Source organism: Orcinus orca, chromosome 3, assembly GCF_937001465.1.
Source record: "Orcinus orca chromosome 3, mOrcOrc1.1, whole genome shotgun sequence".
Classification (NCBI taxonomy): Eukaryota; Metazoa; Chordata; class Mammalia; order Artiodactyla; family Delphinidae; genus Orcinus; species Orcinus orca.
This window is the reverse complement of record NC_064561.1, coordinates 93,633,497-93,655,948: the sequence shown is the minus strand read 5'-3', so window position 1 is coordinate 93,655,948 and position 22,452 is coordinate 93,633,497. Positions and strand designations below refer to the sequence as shown.

The window sequence follows — 22,452 nt, the reverse complement described above, 5'->3', positions numbered from 1 at the left end:
GCTATGCTATGACTCTGTCTTGATTTTCTGTTCTTTTGTGGTTGCACTGTAGTACACATAACATTTTCCTTTGCTAACTTTTTCTAGAGAAATTAAGCTTTAAACTATGTCAGCAGTGTAGATGGCTAATATGAATTTCCCAGGCCTATTCATAAAGACACCATCCTAATTTAAAGTTTTCATTTCAAAAACTTTTACATTTGCTTTGTAACATGCACCACACGGAACATACTTGGATTTTTGTCCTGGTCCATGCCTTGTTCATGGGCTTCCTGCCACTCCCAACAGGTTTCACAGTAAGCTCGTATCTGTTCCAAAAGATGAAGGACTCGGATTTCACGCCTGCCTCTCTTGTCATCAGGCTGTGAGTGAATGATGTTGTGGAGTGCTGCACTGGCCCTGGCCCGAGCCTCTTTACTGCCCCGGGAATTTCCCAACAACACAGAGTCTTTGTCATTGCCATGTAAAAGCTGGATGAGGAGAGGAAGACATCCAGACTGTCGCATGGATATACAGCTGTCTTGGGAGCTAGACATAGCTAGCAAAGTTCGTGACATATCATCCTTATCATGAGTACCAAGCATTGACAACAATGAATACACCATTTCCACCTGTGGGCCAAATGAGTTTAGAAACAAAATTATGACTTTAATATCCAAAAGCCAACACCAATGAAGTGATGAATGGGATATTTATTGTAACTCATTAAAAACAAAAACAAAAACCCCTTTCCAGGATGAGGTAATGAGCGTTATTTCAAAATCCATATAATATAATCATCACCAACTTGTTTATGAGTAAATATTAGTAGTGGTAGTACATAGTGTTGAAAAAGAGAAAGTAGGTTCTTGCATAAACCTAAATTGCTGTTTGTCTGGATCAGCTGGTGATAATCCACTGATTATGATGAATGACAATCAACTGATTTCTCTCTCTCACACATCTCCCCCCGCACCACACATACCCACCCCCACCAACACACACACAGAGTCAGAAATGTGGTTTATCTAAATTCTTTACACAATTTAAAATTTTAATTTTTAATCTACAACCATAATCAATAAAGAGAAAATATTTTTCAGCAATTATTATTTACTAAGTACTAGCTCTCAGCAATTGCTAACCCTCACCAGATTATAAGTACAGTAAGTCCCCTACATATGAACAAATTCCATTCTGAGAGCACGTTCACAAGTCCAATTTGTTCATAAGTCCAACAAAGCTAGCCCAGGGACCCAACAAACACAATTGGTATTCAGTACTATACTGTAATAGGTTTACAATACATTCGCATCTTTGAAAGTTCACAACTTGACGGTTCATATGTAGGGGACTTACTGTATAATATTGTTAAAGTTGTGATTTCTCCCTTATACATGTAAACATATTTTGTTATAAAAAGAAGAATGCTCTGATCATACAGGGATACAAAGGATTCTTATTCAATTTCTTTTTAAAAGCAGCTGGTAAGCATCAATTACTCCCTGACCATAAATTCTAAGAATTTACTTAGAAGCAGATTAGAAACAGGAAACAGTACCCAGTTATCCTGCACTGTGATCAACCTCATTTTAAAGTGAGAGATATTACATAAAAGTAGAGGCTATTACATAAATGTATCATATCTGTAAATTAGTGGTTCTTAACCAGGGGCAATTTTAGCCACGCTGAGACACTTTCGGCAACGTCTTGGAGACATTTTTGGCGGTCACACTGCAGGAGGAAAAGCTTCGGGCATCTAGTAGGAAAAGACCAGGGATGCTGCTAAACATCCCACAATGCAATGAGGAATTATCCAGCCAGTAATGCTGAGGCTGAGAAACTCTACTCTAAATGTGTAGACACACACTACTCTTAGATATGAAAGTTTTATTAGGAAGGCAGTACAGAACTGTGGATAGTCTTTCAAATTCTGACTCCACCATTTACAAGTGAGTTGTGTGACACGACCAAGTTATTTGAATTCTCTGAGGCCCAGTTGTCTCAGCTGCAAAATTTACCCAATAGGGTTTTCTTTGTGAAGATTAAATAAAATAACACATGTATGGCACAGTAACTGGCATTCAAAAATGTAGTAAGGTCTTAATATTATCATGCATAAATCACTTCAAAAGGAAATGGTATTCTAGCTGCCAGTTTTCATGCAATAGTACTGTTGAATATTAAACATTTTCTTTATAGTGAAAACTACTTGTTGATGTTGGACAGATCTGGGGTTGAATTCCAATTTATTTACATGACAGCTGTCTGAATCTTTTTTTGGCTTCAGTATTCTCATTTTAAAAAGAGGGGCAAGAATACCTCAAAGGGTTTTCGAGAAGATGAGATAATAAACATACAACTCCCAGCAGTTACTGGCATCCTAGCGGTCCCAAGTAGTAACTATTGTGAGTTATTAAAAGGATTAAGTTTCATATTAACAATACCATTGATACTCTAAAATTCACTTCTTAAATCAACATTAGTTATTTCAGTAATGCTTTTCCTAAGAGCCACTATATTATTAAAGTAAAGAAAGACTATGTAGAGTATGCTGTGAAAACAACTAGTGGAATTATTTAGATTTAACTGAAAATATACTGCTTAGTAATATTAGAATTTCATCTTTGTTCATATAATAGTAAAGCCTCTGGCTTTAACAATAATAAAATAATTATTTTCTTTTCAAACATACTATTCTCAAGTCCCCCAAAATATTTACTAACATCTACGAGACCCTAAGAAAACTCACTTATCAGCAGTGAATAGGATAACATTCAATTTCAATAATTTTTCCATCCACTAAGTATTTATTAAACACTCATTATGTGCAGATTCTGTGCTCGATGCTGCAAAGGATAAAAAACAGTCCCTGTGCTCCAACTGTAGTGATTCAAAGGAGGTAGACAGACTGCATGGGGAGGTGAGAGGACCCTGGAAATCAGAAAATGTTTTGTAAAGAAGGAAAGCCCAAGAAGATTTCTGAAGGCTGGCTAGGACTCTGACGGTCATTTTGCGGTGGGCTGGGAAGCGGAGGTGTGTGCCACTGCAGGCAAGGCACAGAGGCATAAGTCACAGGGAGTGCTCAGTGCTTATAATCTATTACCTTGGTTCCCAGATGACTTGTCAGCCTTCGAGGAGCAGAATGTGTGCTGCTAGAACTCAAAACACTGGCTGTTTCGTGATCTATTCGTGCAGTTGAACCCTAGAAATTAAGCAAATTATAGACAGTATAATTTAGATTATAGATAAATACAGCTAACTTCATGTTAAGGTACTCCAAATGAACTGTCGTTAGGGTAAACAGCTAAACATACCATTAAAAGTGTGAACATTATAACTGCTCAAAATGAATATTTTTACCTATAAACTTAAGTAGAGTTTAGAGAAACACTGAAGGAAAAAAAGACTGTTGCAAAAGACAGTTAAAGTACAATGTGGAAGTAACCGAACACTGCAGAAATTCTAAGAGTAATATTCTTTCACAAATCAAAAGGCATGAAACTACATTCAGTTAAATATAAATTGATTGGTAGAAAGCTCCAATGAGTGACGAAATGCTCTAAATTACCACAAAACTAACTGTAAATTTTGTACAGACCAAGTTCTCCAGGAGCTCAGAGTAGAAAAAAGACTTGCTTGAAACCTCTATTGGAGAAAGGCATGAAAAAATAAATAATTGCACTGAGATATCATGAGCACTTAGTAAGAATAATGCATAAAATACTGAGGGAAAACAGAAAGAAATAACTACTTGCTTAAGAACTATTAAAGACTGAATAAGATAAGTTATACTTAAAGGTAGGCCTTGGATTTTGGAAAAATGATGGAAGAGTCTGTGTAAAGGGATAAATATGGAAAGCATGCTAGAAAAGAATATAGGCAGAATACTCTCTGACATAAATTGTAGTAATATTTTTTTGGATCTGTCTCCTAAGGCAAAGGAAATAAAAGCAAAAATAAACAAATGGAACCCAACTAAACTTAAAAGCTTTTGCATGGCAATGGAAACCACAGACAAAACAAAAGACAACCTACAGAATGGGAGAAAACATTTGCAAATGATGTGACCGACAAGGGATTAATATCCAAAGTATATAAACAGCTCATATGACTCTATCAAAAAAACAAACAACCCAATCAAAAAATGACCTGAAGACCTGAATAGACATTTCTCCAAAGAAGACATACAGGCACATGAAAAGATGCCCAACGTCACCAGTTATTACAGAAATACAAATCAAAACCAGATATCACTTCACACCTGTCAGAATGGCTATTAAAAAAAAAAGTTTTAAGAGAAAATTACATTTGTAAATGTAACTGTAGAAAAAAACTGTAAACGTGAAATTCATTTAACTGTATATTTAAAATGAGTATGTTAGTCTTTCCTCAGTAAAGATGATTTTAAGAAGTTGCAACTTGAGAGGTCTTTTTTATGTCTCCCCATATAAAAGCATGAAGACCCACTTATTCACACCCACGTAGGGAAATCTAGGGTTAGATTAAGAATACTAGAACAGAGTCTCAGAGTGGCTACCCTTTCTAGTCTCTACTCCTTCTGTGGGTCTGGATGCTTTATGCTGGTTAGTCCTCTAGGGATACTTCTCAATTTGGAGCAGCAGGTTAGTACCCCTCAGGGTAGGGAGAACAGGCAGCAGAGGTAGACATCCGGCAACTCTTCCCACTGCCACTAGCTACTGGGTGCTTCTATAATGGTATTTCAACTCACATGCAACAAAACAACAAACATTTACTGAGCTCTTGCTACTTTCTCGGTACAGTGCTAGTCACGAGGGATATAAGTGAATAAGATAGTCCCATCCTCACCGCACACAGACTCTAGACAGGTTGCTCAACATGTAAATAAATATACAGTAGTAAGTGCTTTGACAGAGGCCACACGCACACACAGGAATGGCATATACTCAGTCTTGGGAGTACAGAGTAAAGTGCTATCTGATTTTAAACTACAAGGAAGAGTTTAGATAATAAAAAGGAGGAGAGTTAGCCACAGGGCAGCCCAGACGAGGCAGAAGCATAAGCAAAGGTCAGAAAGAACCTGTGTGTGTGTGTGTGTGTGTGTGTGTGTGTGTGTGTGTGAGTGAGTGAGTGAGTGAGTGAGAGAGAGAGAGAGAGAGAGAGGGGGGGAGAGAGAGAGAGAGAGAGAGAGAGAGAGAGAGGGAGAGGGAGAGGGAGAGGGAGAGGGAGAGAGGGAGAGAGGGAGAGAAAGAGAGAGAGACAGAATCTGATTCACTGATTGATTTGGAGATAAAGAGCTTATTCTGATTGCAATAAAGAAGATGGAGTTGAGGGACCAAGACTCAAGGTAAAGAGAATAGTCAGGGGGCTTTTTAAGAACACTTAGGCAAGGGGCCTCTCTTGTTCTACAGTAGAAGGGGAATGGCTCCTTATCCTGAAGCAAACATACTGTCTTTTTTTTTAAAAAAATTAATTAATCAATTTATTTATTTTTGGCCATGTTGGGTCTTCATTGCTGTGCGCAGGCTTTCTCTAGTGGTGGCAAGCAGGGGCTGTTCTTCATTGTGGTGCACAGGCTTCTCATTGCAGTGGCTTGTCTTTGTTGTGGCTCACGGGCTCTAGAGTGCAGGCTCAGTAGTTGTGGTGTGCGGGCTTAGTTGCTCCATGGCATGTGGGATCTTCGTGGACCAGGCCTCAAACCTGTGTCCCCTGCATTGGCAGGTGGATTCTTAACCACTGCACCACCAGGGAAGTTCCAAACATACCGTCTTTGAGGATACCTAAATATTTTTACTGTTTCTGGTAGTGAGGATCTAACACAATCCCTAACGATCCTTGTTTCCTGGTATTCACACCCTTATGTAATCGCCCTGCCTTTGACTGTGGGCTAGATTTAGTGAATGGCTTCTAGTGAACAGACTGCTGCAGACGTGATGAGAAGTCACTTCCAAGATAAGGTTACGAAGACTGTGGCTTCCATCCTGGGCCCTCTCTTGTGCTCTCTGAGGGAGGCCAGATGCTACGTTGTGAAACGCCCTTTGTAGAGACCCTGGTGGCAAGGACATGATATCACTGGCCAACAGCCTGAGGACATGAGGCCTGCCAACAGCCATATGAGTGAGCTTAGAAGCACATCTTCCCCGAGTCAAGTCTTGAAATGACTGCGGCCCCAGCTAACACCGTGACTGCAGCCTGTGAGAGACCCTGAACCAGAGGCACTCAGCTAAGCTGCACCAGGATTCCTGACCTACAGAAACAACAATAAATGTTTGCTGATTTTGCTAAAATTGTCAAGCAGCAATAGATAATTAACACATTGTTTGAAACAAAAGAGAAATAAGAGGTTAAACTACGAAACAAGGGAAAACCCATGTCCACACTAAAACATGTTCCGGACATTCCTTTCAGTGTAGATACCAAATCATCTTTAAGCTTTAGTCTCCGTACCTTTCTATACAGCTCCTTGATTTTGGGACACTCACCGCTCTGTTCTCCCAAACTCTCTACCTAGAAATCCAGATGCATTTCCTATAAGGAGATTCCAAGAGAACATTCCCATACCCACACTACCTATAGGCCTAGAACTCGAGCCCTGAGAATCTTTCCTGGGCCCTTTTATTATGGCTACGCCTGCACCGACACCTTTCAGAGGAACCAGAGAAATGGTAACCTGCAAGAAATGGTACCTTCCTAAGAAGTATTTCCCACCCAACTCATGACTAAATTCTGAAGAAATGAGCGTCATTAACTCTCTCTCAAACTCAAGACCTATTAAATCAGCCATATTTTACATCCACTAAATCAGCCTTGCTCAGTGTTCAAAAACATAATAAGTCCAAAAACATATCATTTCCCAGTCTCAGCCTTAAAACGTGTGTGAGACACTATTTCCTACTATTTTCTTTCCTATCCAAACTTCCTTGTGAAATTTAGGTTCCATGCTCCATAAATACCCACACCTCCTCAACTTTTCACATAATGCTCCTTTCATTTCATTAACTGAAACCTAGCTCTTATTGGACACCACCTCCCCCTGCAGCCCTCTCTCCAATATCCCATGTACTTTGGCGTCAGGAGGTAGCATAAGCCTATGTTTTCCTCACTCTTCAACATCACTTTGAAACTATTATTTCTCCACCTTCCGGTAATAGCCCCAAATCTCCTTGTGTTATAATCACTTTTCCCTTTCCCCAGTGCTATCACCTACTAACCACCCAATCACTGTCTTCAATCATTAAACAACTTTGGCACAAGGGTCACTGGCCTCCTTCTACTTCAATTACTGCCACCATTCTGGGTAACTTACGCCCCATTCAAAACCGTGGTCTCTCAGTTCTCTGGTATCTTCAGTGATGTTTTTCTCCTCTACTCCATTTTAGTCACTGACATCTATGGCTGTATCCTAGACCATTTCCATCACCCTAAAATGTACCATCTCTGAATAATGCATTTAGTTATCTTGTGGTAACTCTGAAAACCTATTCTTCTGGCAATCTCCTTTAACCTTCCCCAAGAAAGTGTCTTTAAAATGATTGGAATGTCCAGTGCATGGATGTCTCTACATACTCCACCTTGAAATTTTTCGTGGTCCATCACTTCCGTAATTCTCTTGTCAGTTTTCAATATCTTTGCCCCATGGCTATTCCATCCCACCTGCCTGGAAACATTGCAATTGTAGATGAATCCAACTGCCTGTTTTCTCTACACCCTAATATGGACTGCTGAGCAGTATTTGAGAAATTTGAGCATGTGAGAATATCGCACAATTCTCCAGGGTACTGCCCATATAACATTTATGGTCACCAATACACCTGGGCCCTTAGTCCTCCATCTGTAATCCTTGTGTTTCCCAAGTCAGCTCTCCCTTCTTTGCTCACAGTGGCTATTTTGGATATGTCTCCTTTACCACAAATAATTTTACCTTCTAATTTACAGAGAAACAGAAGCCGTCAGACAAAACTTCCTCAAACTTGCTGCCACCAAACTGACAAAATTACCTGCCTCCACACCCATCTCCATCTTCTCCTGCTATTGCTTCAGAGGCACCCCTTCTGCTGCCTAAGGCCCGTCCCTTCATGTGTGCTCTGGATCCTTTCCCTCCCCATTTCTCTTTGCTCTTTTGGACCTTCAATCTTTTTCTCTACTGGCTCCTTCCCATTACCATTCAAATATGCTTATCTCTCCTATTTTATAAAAAGAAAAATAATCTCTCAAATCTCTACTGTGTCAGTTAATGGCCTTTTCTCTCTTGGGCAGTTCACACTCAGGCTTTTTGAATTAGCTAAAATTGCTCTCTTCTACTTTTTAACCTTCCAATTTAAACCTCAACTCACTCCAATATCACATGGTAGAGAAGAAAGCCAATGAAACGGCTCTTGCCAAGAACTGCACTGAAGTTTTTTTTTTTTTTTTTTTTTTCGCGGTACGCGGGCCTCTCACTGCTGTGGCCTCTCCCGTTGTGGAGCACAGGCTCCGGACGCGCAGACTCAGCGGCCATGGCTCACGGGCCCAGCCGCTTCGCGGCATGTGGGATCTTCCCGGACCGGGGCACGAACCCGTGTCCCCTGCATCGGCAGGTGGACTCTCAACCACTACGCCACCAGGGAAGCCCTGAAGTTCTTTTCTTGGTGAAACCTAAAGGAAAATTTTCAAGTCCTTACAGTCAATGGTGGATATTGTTAACTATTTCCTCTTTTGGAACAACAATGTTATTCCCTTGCTTTGGGATTTTTTTAGCCCAGGTCTTCATCTTCTCGTTCTATAATCACAGGGGATATAAAAATCTCCCATACCTTGAATTATCACATTTTTCACCCTTCCCTTTGATTCCAAACCCACTATCTAATAGCCTACTTGACATTTCTGCTTCATTGTCTCAGAATGAACATCTTGAAACTTAACATTTTTGAAACTAGATTATTTTCCTTCACAAACTTGTTCCTCATCTAGTGTTAGCACTGAAATGCATCACCATCCTTGTAGCTGCCTATGACAAAAACCTGAAGTCATTCCTGACTTCTCCTTCCTCCTCAGCCCTCGCATCTGACACTAACCCTTATGGATTATAGTTTCTAAATCCTCTCAGATACTCAGATATTTGCTGACCAAATGACTCTCTCACATCTATCAATTCTTCCCTAACTCCCAGGCCACCATCGTCTTTCACCTAGACTACTGTACCTACTTTACCCAATCATTATTACGGTGTCAGAATAAATTAATTTGTAACTTCCTCTAGGATGAAAATCACCCTAACACTAGGTTAAGTGCTGTAGCGCTACGTACTTGCCCTTTCATAGTACTTAACACACTTTGTGGAAAATGCTCATTTGTCTTACTTCTAGATGATAAGTTTCTTGAGGACAAGGTAGCATCTACCTAGCCCACCACCACACCCGAGGGTTCAGAACAGCCTTGGCATAATGCAGATCCTTAGTAAACAGTTCCTGAACAGTGATGAGTTTTATATTATCTTTCAGGTAAAAGGGCTGGGGGAGAAAGTTAACAGCAGAGTGAAAAATGGGCTAAGGAGCAGAGAGGTGGGGATAAGATGAATTGCCTGGAGGGGACCCCTCCAAGTAAATACAATTCCTTTTCACTACATATTAGAATCAAGCATCTATCTTCTGATTCCCCTTTATTCACCCTTAAATATCCATTGCCATTACAGGCACTCAAATGTTTGCTGAGTGACTCTAGAAGGACTATGCCTGGCAGTTAAATTAGCACAACTGGGATACAGTCAATTTCAATTACACTTGCTGGGTTGGAACCCCTCTTCTATCCTCTGCTTGCTCACTTTACAAAGTGACTCAAAAGGGTTCACCATAAAGGTAGCAACAGTCTCCAACTCACCATGAAATCTGACAATGAGAGGGGGAAGAAGCAACCACTCCCCTTGCCTTGCCTTTTTTCATACAAACTGTATCTGGAAGTAGTCAAACAGTAGATAAGGAGATGTTTCTCTATACAGAAATACTACAGCTAATTCTGTAACCCCTAATGAATTAATGGAGCTAGGCATTAAGTATCAATGGCTGTTAATACCACAAAATAGAGACAACCAGACATTTTGTGCTTCCTGATGGAAGACCACAATGCCATCTATGAAAAAGTCTTGTCCAAAAAAAAGTTGGGGGGGGGGGCCTTGAAACCAAATCTGATCACATCTCTAGATCTAAATACCAATTTATAGGAAATACAGAAGATAGAGGATCATGTCAAACTTCACCATGGAGATGTTATCAGCAAAATCCAGACTATGGAAAACACTAGAAAACAAATAACTTTGGTTAGTCAACAAACATAGCAAAAAACTGAGAGACAAAGAGGAAACCTATAGATTAAAAGAGGCTTCAAAGACATATTAACCAATCTCTGTGCACGAACCTTATCTGGCCCAAGTCTAATAAACTGAAAAATTATGACATTCATGAAACAATTGCAAATTTGAATACTGACTAGATATCTGATGCTACTAAGGAATTACTGTTAATTTCTTTGGTAGTGTAATAATGGCACTATAGTTATGTATTTTAAAAAACTGTTCTTTGTCCTTTTTCCCCAGGATTGCTTTAGCAATTCTGGGTCTTTTGTGGTTCCATATAAATTTTAGTATTATTTGTTCTAGTTCTGTGAAAAGTGTCATGGGCATTTTGATAGGAATTGCATTAAATCTTGTAGATTGCTTTGGGACTTCAGACAATACTACAAAGCTACAGTAATCAAAACAGTATGGTGTTTGCACAAAACCAGACATATAGACCAACGGAACAAAATAAAGAGCCCAGAAATAAACCCACACACCTACAGTCAATTAATCTTCGACAAAGGAGGCAAGAATACACAATGGAGAAAAGACAGTCTCTTCATCAAGTGGTGTTCAGAAAGCTGGACAGCTACATGTAAATCAAAGAAGTTAGAACACTCCATCACACCATAAACTCAAATTGGTTTAAAGACCTAAATACAAGACATGACACCATAAAACTCCTAGAAGAAGACATAGGCAAACATTCTCAGACATAAATTATAGCAATATTTTCTTAGATCAGTCTCCCAAGGCAAAAGAAATAAAAGCAAAAATAATCAAATGGGACCTAATCAAACGTAAAAGCTTTCACACAGCAAAGAAAAACCAAAAAACAAAAAACCCATCAACAAAACAAAGACAACCTACGGACTGGGAGAAAATATATGCACAAATGATGCGACTGACAAAGGGTTAATATCCAAAATGTACAAACAACTCATACAACTTAATATCAAAAAAACAGACAACCCAATCAAAAGATGGACAGAAGACCTAAACAGACATTCCTCCAAAGAAGACATACAGATGACCAACAAGCACATGAAAAGATGATCAACATTGCTAATTATTAGAGAAATGCAAATCAAAACCACAATGAGGTATCACCTCACACCTGTCAGAATGGCCATCATTAAAAAGTCTGGAAAGAATGTGGAGAAAAGGGAGCCCTCCTACACTGTTAGTGGGAGTGTTAATTGGTACGGCCACTGTGAAAAACAGTATGGAGGTTCCTTAAAAAGCTAAAAATAGAGCTACCATATGATCCAGCAATCTCACTCCTGGGCATAAATCCAGAAAAGAGGAAAGCTCTAATTCAAAAAGATACATACACCCCAATGTTCACAGCAGCACTATTTACAATAGCCAAGACATGGAAACGACCCAAGTGCCCATCAACAGATGATCAGTTTAAGAAGATACAATGGAATTTTATTCAGCCACAAAAAAGAATGAAATACTGCCACCTGCAGCAACATGCATGGACCTAGAGAATATCATACTAAGTTAGGCAAGTCAGACAGAGAAAGACAAATATTATATGATATCACTTATATGGGGGAATCTAAAAAATAATACAAATGAATCTATATACAAAACAGAAACAGACTCATAGACGCAGAAAACAAACTTACGGTTATCACAGGGGAAGGAGAAAAGGACAGATTAATGGTATGGGATTAACAGATACAAATAATCTGGAAAAAAAATTACTGAATCACTTTGCTGTACAGTTGAAACTAACTAATGTAAATCAGCTATACTTCAATTTTAAAAAAAGTAATCTTAGACACAGAAAACAAACTTATGGTTACCAAAGGGGAAAGGGAGGGAGGGATGAAACAGGAGTATGAGATTAACAGATACACACCTCCACATATATAAATTAGATAAACAACAAGAATTTACTGTATAGCACAGGGAACTATATTCAATTTCTTGTAATAACCTATAAGGGAAAAGAATTGGAAAAAAATATATGTATAACTGAATCACTTTGCTGTACACCTGGAACTAACAATATTGTAAATCAACCATACTTCAATTAAAAAAAAGTATTCCTTTTTAAAAAAAATGTATTTGGTTGTGCCAGGTCTTCGTTGCAGCACACGGGCTCCTTAGTTGTGGCATGCGTGTGGGATCTAGTTCCCTGACCAGGGATTGAACCCAAGCCCCTCGCACTGGGAACACAGAATCTTAACCACTGCACCACCAGGGAAGTCCCCCCAAAATGTGTTCTTATCTTTTGGAAATACACAGTGAAGTATTTATGCAAGAAATGATGTCTAGGATCTTTTCCAAAAATAAAATGGGAGGGCAAGTAGATAGGGTACATGTAGATTACTATATTATTCTGTCTGCCTCTGTATATATTTGAAATTTTCCATAATAAAATGTTTAAAAACACATTACTAGCAGCAAAAAAGGTCCTCCTACCATTTTCTCTCTTTCCCACTCTTTGTTGAAGTTCATTACTACTTACTGGTTATATCACTGGAGATCTGGTTCTAAACATTAAACAGAAAAGCTGAGGATCAATTCATAAATGAATTACACACACAGTTATATACTAAGCAAACAGGGATCTGATCTGTATAATTTACTTTTAGCTTTCTCTTTTCATTTAACTTCTAGCGGAGATTAATCACAGGTCAAGAAACCTTATTTCTAGAAGGGATGTTAGTCATTCCTTCCAACCTACATGTATTTATTGTTGTTATCTACTATTTATCAGGGATTGTGGGGATATAAAAATGGATAAAACTGGGAAGGATCTTTGCCCTTCTGGAGCTTACAGTCTACTGGGGAAAAGAGAAATAATCACAGAAATAAACATAAAACTGCAAATGTGGTCTGCAAAGGAGAAGAACAAGCTAGGACAGCCTTTAACAACGGGATGTGAACAGTTCAAGCCTCTTGAGAAAGTCATGCTTAAGCTCAGACACATATAAACCGATGTTAACTGAGTGAAGTGCGATGAGAAGAGCACTACATGGAACAGGAGCAGACGGTGCACAGGCTGCAGAGGAGAAAGCCCAGGAAAGGTGAGGTCCTGAAAGCTCAGCGCAGCAGAAGTGCTGAGAGCAAAGTGTGACATAAAGCTAACACGCTGGGAAGGAGCCAGATTATACAGGTCATAATAAAGGGTTATCTTATTCTAAGAACCAAGAGATGCCAACAAAGGATATTACAAAGAGGGTGATTTACTCATGTAAAGATCATTCCGGCAGAGTGGATGTGGGCAGGAAACCAGGTGAGGTAGAATGAATTTCCACAAAGTGGTAGAGATAAGGGCACCAGGAAAGGAGCTTTGATAGATCATGCTACTGTGACCCTGAGAGTCAAAAAGATTATTTTCAGTTGTAATTAGTGTCAATGGTTTTTGTCTCTGGAGCAAATAATAAAACAAAGCAAATGAACAAACCTCAAGCGGCTGTCATATGGGTAGATCCTACTAAGACAGGTTAAAGGAATCTTGGCATAACTGAATCACAGTCCCACAGATGTATACCACTCATCTTACATTAGGATCTGGGAGTAGCTGTAGCATCATTAATTTGATCTTGTAACTTTGCTATGATTTTATGGCATATTGAAGTTTTACATTTTTATGTAAAACCTACTGTTCCTTTCTCTTATGGTTTCCTACCCACTTCATGATTATAAAAATTCTACCCTCATTTTCTTCTTATCTTTTACTATTTTTAATAGTTTTCATTTTTGACATCAAATCTAATCTACTTAGAATTAATTTTGATGTAAGAAGTGTGATAGGGATTCGATCTCTTTTTTAAATGAATATCCAGCTTATTGGATAGGTGAGGCGTTAAAGTATATAATAATTGGAATACGACCCAAAGCACTAATAGTGGGTCTAATCCTAAGCGAACAATTTTTTTTTCTATCAAAAAGACAGAACTTTTCTTCTTTCTACGTATGTGTAGGAACACATATTGTTCCCAAAGAATTCCCTAAGCAATATACAAAGAAATAACCCAAATGTGCTATTTAAATATAATTTCCCTAATTTACCATCTATAGAGTTTTCTCCACTACAGTGCTCACCAGTAATATTAAAATGAGGTATCTTTTTGTTTTAACTCAGTAAAATAAATTTAAGTACTCAAGTATGAGACATTTTAAGCTTTAAATTTCAATGAACTAATAGAAGCAGGCTCTTTTAAAATAACTAGTATCATTAAAAGTAACCTACAGACACTAAGGGAATATTTTATATCAACAGTAAGAAAATTTCCTTAAAATTAACTTAGTGAAATTGTATTTAAAAAAATGATTCATTTACAACATAAAATATTCATTGAAAAAATGTGGAGAATACAGAACACTCCAAAGAAAAATACTGTCATAGTAGGATGCATTCCAATAAAACTCTAATAGAAGACTGATGGCAACGTAACAAGATAATAGTTCTACATTAAAAAAAAAAATTAACGTCCATAATTTTGCTAAAGATGACAACAGTAAACATCATTAGGCTATGTTTCTACTCTGTATGAGCATTAGAATCATCTTTTTCAGTGATAGGATTTAAATTTCTAGATTTATGTAACCTTGAAGTGCAACATAAAACAAGAACTATAAGTTCTTATGGCCATTTTTTAAAAACATAAAAATGTCTTTGCAAAGAATGCCACAGAGAAAGAGCAAACCTATTCAAATACAAGCAATAATAACTAGGTCAAATCACATATGACCAAAATGCAGCTTAGTATTTATTTTTCAAAAAAATTCTTCTCATGCAAATTACTTCAGGCTAAAACAGAGACACACAATTTAGAGCTATAAAATATACTTAGAAATTTTGAAAGCATTATTGTTAGATATAATAAAGAAAAACGACACAGAATTTTGGTACCGAATTCTTCTGGAGATATCCATTCAAGACTAAGAAAGTAGATAAGATTTATAGATCTTTCTGAGAATCATCTCACTCTGTATTCCTTTTTAATTATTTAAATAGTTAATTGGAAAAAAATTAAGAAAATAATTTATTTACCTGACCACTACCCGAAGTTGCCATGTTGATTTCTGCCACTCCTTGACTTTCATTCTGTCGCTCAGCTTCATGTGAGCCGGCTTCATGCTTGCTCTGAGATGACCTCTGTTAATACGGAGTTAACATCATTACATACAAAAATGGTGTATGCTTTCTTAGCCCAGAGCTTTCCTTCGTTCTTGCTTTAAAGCTTTGAATGCCTCAATTATACAGGTTTACAAAAGCATGGAACTGCACTTTATACTTCATCAGCTCCAGCAGGGTTGACTGTCGACTATTTCGGTAAAAGGAAAGTGAAGTGTGTCCCTCGAGCATTAGAGCCACACAAGACAAAGGATTTTCTGAGACTCACAGAAACACCATCCTCCACCAGCTGTGCTCACATCACTATCAGGGATATAACCCAACTAGAACAAATAACTGTCTTTTCCGCAAGGTCACATGGCTCTGGCGTTTACTAGAGCTGCAAATATAAGTTAAACTATTAACCTAAGCTTAAAAACACCTTCTGTATAACTATGTTTATACACAGAATATCTAAATACATCTTCTGCTAATAAAAGTCGTATGAAACCAACAGATAAATTCTTAAGATTCTGATCTGAAAAAAACCAAAAACCTTTTTTCTAATGTAGCCACCATCTGCTATGTAAAATGAAAGTGACAGATTATATCCAGTAAAAGCAGTCATTTCAAGAGAGATTATATCCAGTACAAAGCAGTCACTTTGAAAAAAATATCACCGTAGAATCAAAGAAATAAAATAACTTTTCCATTATCTTTTATAGAAACAATCACAAATGTGCCTGCCCTAGGAAAATGATAACGCAAAAATAAAAATTACACTTTAAAAAATTTGACATAATAGTGGAAAACTATTGCAAAATGGCTTCCACTAGAATTTCTTTAAACATAAAGCTTTCCTAGACCATTTAAGATGTGACTTAATAATTTACCAATATTTCCATCAATAAACTAGTGTAAGTTATATATAGGCAAAAGAGAGGCAGTCTCAATAATTCAGAAACAGAAGAAAAAATATCACCATGGGAAAATTACACTACGAAATTCAACAAAATCAACAAAAGTAGAGAATACAAAATCAATCTAGAGACAAAATGAATCAAAAACCACTAAATCGGGCTTCCCTGGTGGCACAGTGGTTGAGAGTCCGCCTGCCGATGCAGGGGACACGGGTTCGTGCTCCGGTCCGGGAAGATCCCACATGCCGCGGAGCAGCTAGGCCCGTGAGCCGCTAGGCCCGTGAGCCATGGCCGCTGAGCCTGCGTGTCCGGAGCCTGTGCTCCGCAACGGGAGAGGCCACAACAGTGAGAGGCCCGCGTACCGCAAAACAAAACAAAACAAAACCCACTAAATCCACTAAGATTTGACACTAACATAATTGAAGACGTCAATATAAGAGTACTGAGTATCTGCCATGTTGGTTACTTTCACTAGGTGCTGGGGAATACAGCGTTGGCAAAACCAGACACTGCAACACACTCTTCAAGCTTCAGTCTAGTCAGGGATGCTATCAAATAATGAGAGAAATGACAACAGAGTTAAAACTTTGACAAGTACTCTGAGGAAGGGTACAGGGCGCTGTAAGGATATACACCAGAGGGATGCCATACGTTGTGGGGACTTGGGGGGAAGAGCTCCCTTAGGAAGCGTTGTCTGAACTGACATCTAAATACAAACAGGAGTTCTAGGAAATGGGATGGGGATAGAAGGTGAAGGTTTTAGGTAAACAGAAGACCACATGCAAAGAACCTGGGCTGGGAGGAAACATGGCTTGCTCTAGAACATCAAAGAACTATAGTGTGAAGAGTAGAACAGAAAGATGGTAAAAACAAAAACAAAAACCTTACTGATTTTACTGCATTTAGTGTGATTCTCAGATGGCACTCTTGCCCTCACATAACTAATACCAGTAATACTAACGGGAAAAGGTGCATGTGTTTTGATTTTTTAAAGTCAAATTTAAAATGGTCTAAGTAGGTAAGAAAGAGAAGAGACAAGTTTGGAGACTATGTATTAAAGTAGGTATTAGATAATGGTACTTTACACCTAGGGAAGCAGTGATGGAGATAAAGGCAGTGGAGACAGAGGTAAATCTGAAAGACTACATGATAGATTGGATATGGCGAGTGGAGGAAGAGGTCTGGTGTCAAGAATTACTCCTGTGTTCCTTAGCTCACACGACTGAATAATGATGGTACTATTCACAGAGATAGGTAATACTAAAGGAGAATGAGGGTATTTTGGAGGATGTGGGGCTCATAAGGAGGACTTAGGAGGAGAAGATCATTAATTATGCTTTGGATATGTTGGATTTAAAGTGCCTTTAAGACAACTAAGTAGAGATGCAGAGCAGGTACACAGATTTAGGAGTCTGGAGCTCAGGGCTAGAAAAATGAATGTGAGAGCCAAAAGCATACAGCTGGTGAGTGAAGCCCTAAGTATAAATAAGATGGTCTCAGGGAGGGAGAGAAAATAAAGAGAAAAGAGAAATTTGTCTTAAGGAATGCGTATGAACCAAAAAATATGCCAAGAGTGTAATATTTCAAGCAACAGTGTTCAGTAATGTGGAAAGTATCAAGATGAAGACTGAAAATGTCAATTTAATTGGCAATATGGAAGTTATCAATGATCCATTTCAGTGAAACTATGAGAATAGAGACTAGACTGGTGTGTGTGAATGGTGGGGAGGAAATACAGACTTGGAGTCTAGAAACACCTTTGGAGTGAAGATTAGGAAAAGACAATGAGGACGGGAAGGGGACAGATGAAGAACAGTTGCAGGGAGAGGTGGAATTGAGGAAGGTTCATTTTCTATTTTTAAAGATAAGACTTGAGCATGTTTAAATTCCAATGAAAAGATGCTACAGAAGAGAAAGAAGATAAATATGTGAGAGAAACGAGGTAAGAGTACAAAGTTCCTGAGAAGGCAGGAACTGAAAATCCAAAGCACAGGAAGGAAGGCAGAATGCTTCCTGGTAGGAAGGAGAGAGAGCTCTGACGATAGCTACTGTTTTCTCTGTGAAGGAGGAGATGAAATTATTAGAAGGACGAAGATTAGCAGACATCAGAAATAGTCATTTCCAGTAGAGAGAGAAGGGCGGATCCAGAGAAACACAGTAGGCCTGCAGGACTGCCAGGCCCAACTGATGATGGTGATAATGATGAAAATAATGAAGTTAAAAAAAAAATCTAATGTCTGTTATGCACTGATCACTTGGCATCTATTGATTTATTTAATCCTTACATCAACTCTGTGAAGCACGTACTATTATTATCCCCATTTTACAGATGAAGAAACTGAGGAGGCACAGATGGTAAGTACCTGGCTTTAGGTCACATACCTAGTAAATGGCAGAGCCAGAGCTGGAATCACAACCCAAGCAATCTGACTCTAGAGCACAAAGTAATATTTAACACTTACTATCTTTAATTTTCTTTACTTATTTACTTCCCTTTATTCTTTCACTGATCCTAGGCTACAGGCCTGTCTGTGTTCTTTGATCACTATCTAAAACTACTGCTAACACTGAGAACAAAGAGATTGTTTCTGATTCCTTTGAAAGAATAATCCTATCTAGTTTCCTTATTCCCATAGTTGCTGGACACCTTCCCCAGTTTTCTATCCTAGGACTAAAAAAATTAAAAAAACAAACAAAACAATTTTGTTGAGGTATTTACATATCTCAAAATTGGCCCACTTTAAGTGTACGGCTCAATGATTTTTAATAAACTTACCAAGCATCACAATACTCCAGTTTTAGAACATTTTCATCACTCTAAAAAGATCTCTTGTGTTCTAAAAGAACCCTTTATAGTTAATCCCAATTCCCACCCACAGCCTCAGGTAAATATAAATCTACTTTGTCTTTATGAATTTGTCTTTTCTGTACGTTAATTATAAGCGGAATATGTGGACTTATGTGTCTAGCTACTTTTATTTAGTAAAATGTTTTTGAGGTTCATCTCTGTTAGAGTATGTGTCATCAATTTGTTCCTTTTTATTGCCAAACAGTATTCCATTGTAAGGGTATACCATATTTTGTTTATTAATTCACCAATTGATACACATTTGCATTTTTCTACTTTGGGGCTATTGTGAATAATACTGCCATGAACATTCAAGTGAAAGTCTCTGTGTGGACATGTTTCCATTTCTCTTAGATAGATACCTAGAAGTGGAATTGCTGTGTCATATGATAATTGTACGTTTAATACTTCAGGTGACTGCCACACTTTTCAAGTGGCCAAACCATTTCAGATTCTCAGCAGCAATGTATGACGGCTTCTATTTATCATAACTCTGCCAAAGCTTACTGTTTCCTTTATGATTACAGCCACCCTAATGAGTGTGAAGTGGTATCTCATTGTGGTTTTAACTTGCATTTCCCTAGTGACTAATGATGTTGAGCATATTTTCATGTGTTTACTAGCCATTCCTATATATTTTTCTGGTGAAACGTGTATTCAAATCTTTTGCTCATTTGTAAGTGTGGTTGTCTCCTTATTAATGGGTTGTAAGAGTACTCTGCATGGGATTTTAATAAATATTTCTCACTGGCTATTTTCTAGAGATTGTTAAACCATGCCATAATTTACCTCACAGTTTGCACCCTTCTGAGCACCCCCCACCCCCAAATGTACGAGTTTGCCAGTAAACAACCTGTCTGAAATGATACATAAGAAAGTGGCAGCACTGGTTGCCTCACATATCCTTTTGGAACGTTTGAGATTTGAATCATGTGTAATAATTACATCATCTCAATTATGTTCCACATCTAGACCCTAAACCAGAGTTGTCAGCAGGTAGGGCAAAGACAGTGTTATAAGATGCTTCAGGGGCTTCCCTGGTGGCGCAGTGGTAGAGAGTCCACCTGCTGATGCAGGGGACGCGGGTTCGTGCCCTGGTCCGGGAGGATCCCACATGCCGCGGAGCGGCTAGGCCCGTGAGCCATGGCCGCTGAGCCTGCGTGTCCGAAGCCTGTGCTCCGCAACGGGAGAAGCCACAACAGTGAGAGGCCCCCGTACCGAAAAAAAAATAAAATAAAATAAGATGCTTCACGGTAGAGAAATTATTTAGCAGACATCTTTTCTTGTCTTGTCTTCACTGTATATGACCTAATTTATGAGTATCTGATTCCCAGTTTTCTCTATTTTCAAGCTTCTCTCTCTGATCTATATTAGAAAAATGATAATAATGGAATAAAGAAACATGAAACAGCAAAATTAGAGTTTTCTTTCTCGAATAAGACATAGCACCTTCTTTTAGTTTTCATTCACTGAATAAATGTAAACCTTTTAGACTATGAATGATATGACCATTATTATAACAAAAAGAAACAAGAATTAGATTAGGCCACAGTGGTAAACAGTCAGACCCAAATCCAATGATCTAAATAAAAATCTAAATACAAAAACCACAAACAAGCCCCCAACCTGCAATAACCTTATAATTGTGCTGGAAAATGAGAATTGTTATTAACAAATGACAATTTTTTTAAGGAATTTTCAGAGGCCAGAAAGTTGGTAAAATTTGGAAATATACAGACAGGGAATATGTTACACCAAGCAAATGATGACAGAAAGAAGGCCAGTGCAGTAATACTAATAGCAAACAAAATAAATTCAAGGTGAAGAGCATTAAATGGAATTAAGGAGGGCTATTTCATACACGTAAAGGAGCCAATCAAATAGAAAAAATGTGAATATTGATTTAGAAATAGAAAAAAAACCCTGCTGATGCAGCCAAATAGCAATAATCAGAATATAAAAAAGATGTGGGGGGCTTCCCTGGTGGCGCAGTGGTTGAGAGTCCGCCTGCCAATGCAGGGGACATGGGTTCGTGCCCCGGTCCAGGAGGATCCCACATGCTGCGGAGCGGCTAGGCCCGTGAGCTATGGCTGCTGAGCCTGCGCATCCAGAGCCTGTGCTCCACAACGGGAAAGGCCACAACAGTGAGAGGCCCGCGTACTGGAAAAAAAAAAAAAAAAAAAGAAAGATGGTGGGAATAAAAACTAACTATAACTAAATAAGCTAGAAAGAAGCAAAAGCTCAAAGCATAAAATATCAAAAAAGATATTACAGGGCTTCTCTGGTGGCACAGTGGTAAAGAATCCGCCTGTCAACACAGGGGACAGGGGTTCGAGTCCTGATCCGGGAAGATCCCACATGCCACGGAACTAAGCCCACAAGCCACAACTACTGAGCCTGCGCTCTAGAGCTTGCGAGCCACAACTACTGAAGCCCGTGCACCTAGACCCCGTGCTCCACAACAAGAGAAACCACTGCAATGAGAAGCTGATGCACCACAACAAAGAGTAGCCCCTGCTCGCCGCAGCTAGAGAAAGCCCGCATGCAGCAACAAAGACCCAATGCAGCCAAAAATGAATAAATAAATAAATTAAAAAAAAACACAGTGCTGCTCAATAAAAACAAAAGCTGTCTCTTTAAAAACAATTTAAAAAATAGAGTGTAGTTAAGTTTGATCAAGGAAAAAAAAACACAGCTGCACAAGCCTCTTAGATAGCCTCAACCACCAGAGGGCAGACAGCAGAAGGAAGAAGAACTACAATTCTGCAGCCTGTGGAACAAAAACCACATCCACAGAAAGATAGACAAGATGAAAAGGCAGAGGGCTATATACCAGATGAAGGAACAAGATCAAACACCAGAAAAACAACTAAATGAAGTGGAGATAGGCAACCTTCCAGAAAAAGAATTCAGAATGATGATAGTGAAGATGATCCAGGACCTCGGAAAAAGAATGGAGGCAAAGGTCGAGAAAATGCAAGAAATGTTTAACGAAGACCTAGAAGAATTAAAGAACAAACAAACAGAGATGAACAATACAATAATTGAAATGAAAAATACACTAGAAGGAATCAATAGCAGAATAACTGAGGCAGAAAAGCAGACAAGTGACCTGGAAGACAGAATGGTGGAATTCACTGCTGCAGAACACAATAAAGAAAAAAGAATGAAAAGAAATGAAGACAGCCTAAGAGACCTCTGGGACAACATTAAACATAACAACATTAGCATTGTAGGGGTCCCAGAAGAAGAGAGAGAGAAAGGACCTGAAAAAATATTTGAAGAGATCATAGTCAAAAACTTCCCTAACATGGGAAAGGAAATAGCCACC

General features: G+C 38.6%; 1 protein-coding gene across 11 annotated transcripts in view; it reads right to left on the bottom strand.

The window, feature by feature from the left end:
- The window catches only part of APC (APC regulator of WNT signaling pathway), a 141,143-nt gene that overhangs the window by 24,836 nt on the left and 93,855 nt on the right, over positions 1 to 22,452 (bottom strand). For 10 of the 11 annotated variants that reach the window (XM_049707478.1, XM_049707480.1, XM_049707483.1 and 7 more), the window contains 3 exons: positions 15,291 to 15,395; positions 3,086 to 3,184; positions 233 to 611 (listed from right to left, as the gene is read on the bottom strand). In XM_049707478.1, the coding sequence (XP_049563435.1) occupies positions 233 to 611; positions 3,086 to 3,184; positions 15,291 to 15,395 (583 nt within the window). The remainder of the gene's footprint in view (positions 1 to 232; positions 612 to 3,085; positions 3,185 to 15,290; positions 15,396 to 22,452) is intronic. The other variant, XM_049707485.1, reaches the window with a different exon arrangement.